Here is a 6903-nt window from a genome sequence, read left to right as displayed (position 1 = left end):
AAATAAGCAAATTTATTCATGAAAAACATATTCATATTTAATACCCTATTTCACTTCAAATTTTCTTCTTTTTTAGCAGATCTTTGTAGTCCAAGGTTTCCACAAATAAAAATTGCATAAGCCAATTTTTTCCTTATGTATTTCCTTGTTCATAGAATTTCTTATGTATTTCTTTGTTTTTTCATCTTTTGTTTCAATGGAATTCATTACAGACCATTTAACAACTAAATAAATTAAGCAGACCAATTAGAATGAAAAATAATCACCCTTTTATGAATTTCATCTCCCGTAGATTTTGTACACAAAGTATAACAAGTGGAATGCCTCTGGCCGTCTCACCTGCATCACGCGGTTCAATATAGCAGCAGTGCTGACTTTGAATACTACTCTAACTCGCACAAGATGTTCAGTGATACATGGTTACTCTTATGTCCACTTTTTATAAACGAGACCAATAAACTTACAGAGATATGATGGTTATTCAACAAAAAACCTCAACATGGCCAAAGTTCATTGACCTTGCATGACCTTTGACCTTGATCATGTGACCTGAAACTCGCACAGGATGTTCAGTGATACTTGATTACTCTTATGTACAAGTTTCATGAATCAGATCCATAAACTTTCAAAGTTTTGATGGTAATTCAACAGATACACCCAATTCGGCCAAAGTTCATTGACCTTTGACCTTGGTCATGTGACCTGAAACGTGCACAGGATGTTCAGTGATATTTGATTACTCATATGTCCAAGTTTAGTGAACTAGACTAATAAACTTTCAAAGTTATGATGGTAATTCAACAGATACCCCCGATTCGGCCAAAGTTCATTGACCCTAAATGACCTTTGACCTTAATCATGAGACCTGAAACTTGCACAAAATATTCAGTGATGCTTGATTACTATTATGTCCAAGTTTCATGAATCAGATCCATAAACTTTTAAAGTTATGATGGGAATTCAACAGATATCCCCAATTCGGCCAAAGTTCATTGACCCTAAATGACCTTTGACCTTGGTCATGTGACGTGAAACTCATGCAGGATGTTCAGTGATACTTGATTAACCTTATGTGTAAGTTTCATGAACTAGGTCCATATATTTTCTAAGTTATGATGACATTTCAAAAACTTAACCTCAGGTTAAGATTTCGATGTTGATTCCTCCAACATGGTCTAAGTTCATTGACCCTAAATGACCTTTGACCTTAGTCATGTGACATGAAACTTTAATAGGATGTTCAGTAATACTTGATTAACCTTATGGCCAAGTTTCATAAACTAGGTCCATATACTTTCTAAGTTATGATGTCATTTCAAAAACTTAACCTCAGGTTAAGATTTGATGTTGACGCCGCCGCCGTCGGAAAAGCGGCGCCTATAGTCTCACTCTGCTTCGCAGGTGAGACAAAAATGAGCAATTTTCGGCATGACATTGCCTCGTAAAAAGTCACGTGACGTCGCGATGGAATATCCTTATGTCGCAAATTTGGTATCAAAAGTTGCGCAAGACTTCAAATAAAAAAGCCATAAAATTTTTCAGCGCTATCTTTGCATTTTGGAAATATCACATTGAGGGGGGCCATCATGGCGCCACCCCCCCAGTCCTTTTAGTGTTAAATCAAGCTTTACTTGAGGGCCGTTTTACAATCAGGTTACAGAAATCTTTCTGTTTTTTTCTAAATTTCTTTTGTGTGTGTGTGTGTACCTTGAAAACAATCACAATAAATTTTCTTAGAAATTTGAGCATGAGGTCACCCATTTATTTTTTATTGGGGTTCAAACCGGTGTTGACAATTGCTGCATTTTTCTCTTTTTAAATAATATACCCTGATTGTAAAACAACTCTTGACTGAATATCTCCATAATATAGTAGAGTGACTTTAAATGAATATGACATACAAAGCTGATACACTTTGGTTGGGAATAACAGGATTTTCTTGCAGCACCATCACAGCCATAATTATATAATGTACAGGTGCAAGCTGCAGGTTTGTTCCATGGTAGGTAATGGCAATGATATCATGGTCATTGTTCTTTAGTAAATGAGCCCCTGCTGTCAATTATGAAATTGGCAAAGATAAAAGTGAAAGAACATGAGTCTCTATCTGTGAGACCACTGAGTCCAATGATTTGCTAATATCCACCACCAGACCATCCTCATCTGCACCTAGGTCCTCAAGGGTATCAAACTGAGAATGAAGGAGTCCAGGGTTAAAGAAATGTCCTTTCCTCTGACCAAGTCGAGATGAGATGAGTTCCATGGTCCCATTGAGGTGGATGAATAAGACCTGGTGTTTTTCCTGGCCTGTGGGACTGCAGGAGTCCTTGTTATGGACGAGATGTTCCTCCCGTTGACTGGGCGATGTTGAAGGAACATCTTCGACGAATGATGTTGGTGTGGACCTACTTTGGTAGGGGTGACGATCCTCTGTACTTGTTAGCAATTGTTCAAACTTGATATCTGATTTAGAATCTGTTCTTATATCTTGAGTATGTTTGTTATTTAAAGCAGATGACAAGCTCACTTCAGTATTAGTATCAGAGTATTTAGCCTTTGCTCCAAACAACAATACCTGTCTGTATTTGCGCTTTAGTGCTGAGCACACGATGATGCCATGCTGATTGCTTTTCTGCCATCTGTATAAATGAATATCACGAGTATTGTGATTAAACCATTAATCTTTACACTCTGGTAAAATTTGATTCTGTATGTACATCTATATGAATTCCCTACTTTGTCATAAATTGTTGAATTACTATCTGTGCAGTGCGTCCCAGGATAAATATTACCATAATTTCATTCAACAATCGCTTTTTCATGGATTGCATTCTGTAGTTATCGCAAGGTTTAACCAAAGATTTTTTGCATGACTGATTATCATCAAAATGGATTGCTGGATAAGCCTGATAACAAGCTTGTAGAACATCCTCATTAAAATTAAAAGAGTATTTTAAACAAACAAAACTTTCCTATGCCTTGATCATGTTCTTAGACTGAGGTATATCAAAGACCAGATATAGAACTTTTGAGATGTGGATTTCTTTAAGTTCAAACATATATTAATATAATGTGATCGCTCACTCACTTTTGTATCACACTATTCAGGTTCAAAAGCCATTGATATCGGTCCTGTATAGGAGGGGTAAAAGAAAAATAAATTTATTCGCTCATCACTCTAAAACGAGCATTTTACAATTGTTGATGTATGACAAAAGATGGATGATACACAACAAAGTTGGATAAACCCTATGGCATAGCACAACTCATCTGCCCATGGATATAGTTTGGATGAGCTAAAAAAATCAAACAAATAGAGAGGGAATAAGAATTAATTACAGCAAACACGTGTAAAGATATCAGGGATGAAAATAAAATATAGATACTTTACTGCAATTACAAATCCTGATAAGAGATTGTTAATGTAAGAAGATGGCCCACAGAAGTTGAATGGGATGATGGGGTGCTCCATTTGAATGCTGTACCCATGCACTAACACCCCCCCCCAAAAAAAAAATGTTAAAAATAGTTTTGCCTGGGTAAGACATAATAAAAGTCTGAAGTGTTCATGTGTCAACACTGAAAACAAATGGAATAGTGTTTCTGCCAAAAATCAAGAACAAGGATGTGATTTTAGAATTTCTTAATATTTTACATTTGGGTTTATTTTACCTCTTATTGGACCATATTTTTGTATGACCCAAAAATTCACTAGATTACAATATAAAAACAAAATATTTGAAGAAATCATTAGGAAAAAAAGTATGAACAAAGTTATCAAAAAGCAATAAACATGTAAAAATGACTAACCATTATATCTAATTTAAAATTTAAGAACTTCTACAGTCAATCTCTACCTTCGGTATTAAAAAAGGTTTGTGATGTGAATTATACTCAATCATAACACATGCCAATCTTACAGAACTGCATAGTAACTGAGTGTTTTTCAACAGCATTTTTCTTGTTAACATTTAAATGTTCACCTTAGATATCTAGTGCCCTCTAGCTCTTTCTTGGTAATTTTTTTTCCCATTTAAATGGCTCTCGGAGCATTTACATTTTAAATTGATGGTTTGGATATCAGCAAGCTACAGACAAACAATATGTCCTGAAGTTAAAAAACCCCTCAGATATAAATAAATATTAATGTAAAATCACAAAATTCATCCTGTAAAACACATTTTCCTTACATATCCTCCACATCATATCTGTTGTTTTAGGCATTTATATAGATAATTAATTGGAATAGACATCAGACATATTTGGGGGAATTTACCGAAGCTAAGAACTTCCTAAAATTATATTACTGTACCAACCATATCATCGAGAGGAATGCCAGAAGACATCTTTGTTTTGTTGCTTGGTGGGTGATAATCATCTCCATCTTCAAAGGCCCACTGAAGCTGAAATAGAAGCACATTGATTACATGCACTGATGATGATGACAACAACAATAATAGGCCTACCGGTATTTATAATACCCAGTAAAGATAATGATGATAATGACTATACATATACTTATGATAATAATATTAATTAAAATTAAGATATTATCAATAATTCGAATTAAGATAATAATAAGTATTAAAATTATAATAATAATAATACATAACAATGTTTCAGACAGTCTAGACTGGCATTGTAATTTAAAGGGATGGTCCGGGCTGATATATAGAGTAGAATTCTCTAAGCAAAATGCCGAAAATTTCATCAAAATCGGATAACAAATAATAAAGTTATTGAAGTTTCAAGTTTAGCAATATTTTGTGAAAACAGTCGTCATGAATATGCTGATGATGTCACATCTCCACTTGTTCATAATGTAACATGGCAGATTACACTCCAAGAGCAGTCCATCCCTTTAATGTAATCCCCCTCCCCCTCCTAAAGAGTGGATCACTCCCAAACAGGGTTCTGTGTTGAGTTGCCTGTACACATCACTCCTGCAGTATGTTGTCAAATTCATCACAGGGTGTCATTCCTTCTTGTCATCTTATTTTGTTACACGTACCAGAGTGACAGTTGGTCTTAATCTTACCGTTATACATGCATTGTAATTCTTGGAGGCTGCATAGCCAGGGTTTTTCCTTGGTGTTTACGAATAAAAAAGATTAAACGCAACAACTGCCTTTAGCGTGATTTATCCTGCGTCACATTTTGTACTTTATATTATATGAAATTAGGTTTATTCAATTTTTTATCCTCCAAAAACTAGAAAAAATGGATTGACAACTTAAGTACATTAGATATTTATTGCTGCAACTTATTTCATTATAAGGGAGAAATATCATTCACACAAGTATGGAATAATGAAAAAGTTATGATTTTATATAATAACATAAGAAAACAAAAAATGCAGATGTGACATCATCAGCCCACCTAATGGATATTCATGATGACTTTTTTCACCAAATATTACTAAACTTTAAACTTCAATAACTTTATTATTTGTTATCCGATTTTGATGAAATTTTCGGCATTTTGGTCAGTGAATTCTACTTTATGTATTATGATATATTTTCAGCCTGGATCATCCCTTTAAATAAAGACAATATGATGTATGCATTTAAAATCAGTTTACACTAGGACTAGGAGGTCCCCCATTCATTAATGATTATTTTTCCTGCTCTTGATATATGGCATGTAGGCCTGAAATAAAGGTATATATGAAAAATGACATAATACATAGGGTTAATTCGCATCCATCGATAGAGGTAGCTTAATATAACTATAAGAAAAAATATACTAAAAAAGGCACATATTTAAACTTAAAGAGAAATTCCAGTAGTTGCAGTAAATGCTGATTTCATGAGAAAGTCTGTAAACCAGGCTTAATTGTCAGAATATCATCGATGATCTAGATCTGGTACAGTTAAACTGAACTTTGTGAAATCTTGAAATCTAAGCTGAAAAACGTTCACACTGAAGATAACCAACACAGATAGGCACATGTGGGACAGTGTATTATTATTGCTGGAATAAAGACCCGACGGAAGTGACCGATTCCGCGCTTATTTTGCTTATTTCTCAGCAATTACACAATTTTTCCCAGAATCCTTAGGCACATATCTTTTATTCATACAGACACTTGGGTGGTCATTATGTTAGATTCTGTAAAAAGTCATTTTGAGATCGTTACCAAAACTGGAATTTATCTTTAAACCAAATTACAGAGCTCTAGAATATAGAAGTAGAATATGAAGAAACACACACCTTTCCTCCCAGCATTTTCCCAACTGTTGACCTGAAATATAAAGGTAAAATAATTTCATTGTAACTTATAGAAGATAAAACATAAGTATACTAGATCTAGACTGTATATAGGCTCTGTATTAATGAATAGGCATAACAAAATATCAACAGAAATTTGAGAGAGAAAAAAAGAAGAAATACAAATACTACTACTAGGAAAACATTAAACGAAAATTCATGTTTGGTATCTTAATCTTATTGAATGTTATTCACAATCTCTTCACTTACTTTCCACTTCCACTCACTCCCATTACGATCAAAATCATTATGATTTTCATTCAGCAAGACTTGTCTGCTTGTCGGTCACGATCGATTGCATGATATAGCCTTCTTTTGAAATATGAATTCTAAATATCTTCTGACTTCTAAAACAGCTGATCGGCACGGCCCCTCCCCCTCCAAAGCGTCCGGCTGATCAGGCTAGCGCTAGCGCGATCTCTCGTACGTATCCCAGGCCCACGGGGCTGCCACGGCCGGGGCCGGGGAGCTGAAGGCCTTTGGTATCTCTGGATCTATAGCTCTGCGAACTTCATCGTTTCGCCGTGTTTCTTAGATACAGTTGCGCAGAAAAGTAAAAGATTACATTGCACCTACTGTTTCAGCTAAGCAATTCCTGCGCTATCTAATCAGTACGAAAGGCGCGCGTGCGCA

General features: G+C 35.0%; 1 protein-coding gene across 2 annotated transcripts; it reads right to left on the bottom strand.

Annotated features, from left to right (window-relative positions):
* Positions 1 to 1699: 1699 nt before the first annotated feature.
* Positions 1700 to 6725, bottom strand: LOC121414815 (probable gluconokinase). Of its 2 annotated transcripts, XM_041607871.1 has the most exons (5): positions 6481 to 6725; positions 6214 to 6244; positions 4317 to 4403; positions 3089 to 3132; positions 1700 to 2639 (listed from the first exon to the last, which is right to left on the bottom strand). In XM_041607871.1, exons 1-5 carry the CDS (start codon positions 6528 to 6530, stop codon positions 2063 to 2065), a joined length of 789 nt encoding a protein of 262 aa, XP_041463805.1. In that variant the 5' UTR covers positions 6531 to 6725; the 3' UTR covers positions 1700 to 2062. The 2 variants fall into 2 exon arrangements, with proteins under 2 accessions (XP_041463805.1, XP_041463806.1); XM_041607872.1 differs by lacking the exon at positions 6214 to 6244.
* Positions 6726 to 6903: the final 178 nt, after the last annotated feature.

This window comes from Lytechinus variegatus, chromosome 5 (genome assembly GCF_018143015.1).
Source record: "Lytechinus variegatus isolate NC3 chromosome 5, Lvar_3.0, whole genome shotgun sequence".
NCBI lineage: Eukaryota > Metazoa > Echinodermata > Echinoidea > Temnopleuroida > Toxopneustidae > Lytechinus > Lytechinus variegatus.
Note: the sequence above shows the minus strand (reverse complement) of the source record. Positions and strands in the feature narration are given on the sequence as shown.

What these genes read in the sequence shown, in the direction of transcription:
- LOC121414815 (XM_041607871.1), bottom strand. Translation starts at nt 6,530, where the DNA reads ATGAAAATCATAATGATTTTGATCGTAATGGGAGTGAGTGGAAGTGGA. An exon ending in GGAAAATGCTGGGAGGAAAG is followed by an intron (nt 4,404 to 6,213) that starts GTGTGTGTTTCT and finishes CTTCTATTTCAG; the next exon opens with CTTCAGTGGGCCTTTGAAGA. An exon ending in CTGAATAGTGTGATACAAAA is followed by an intron (nt 2,640 to 3,088) that starts GTGAGTGAGCGA and finishes TCATTTATACAG; the next exon opens with ATGGCAGAAAAGCAATCAGC.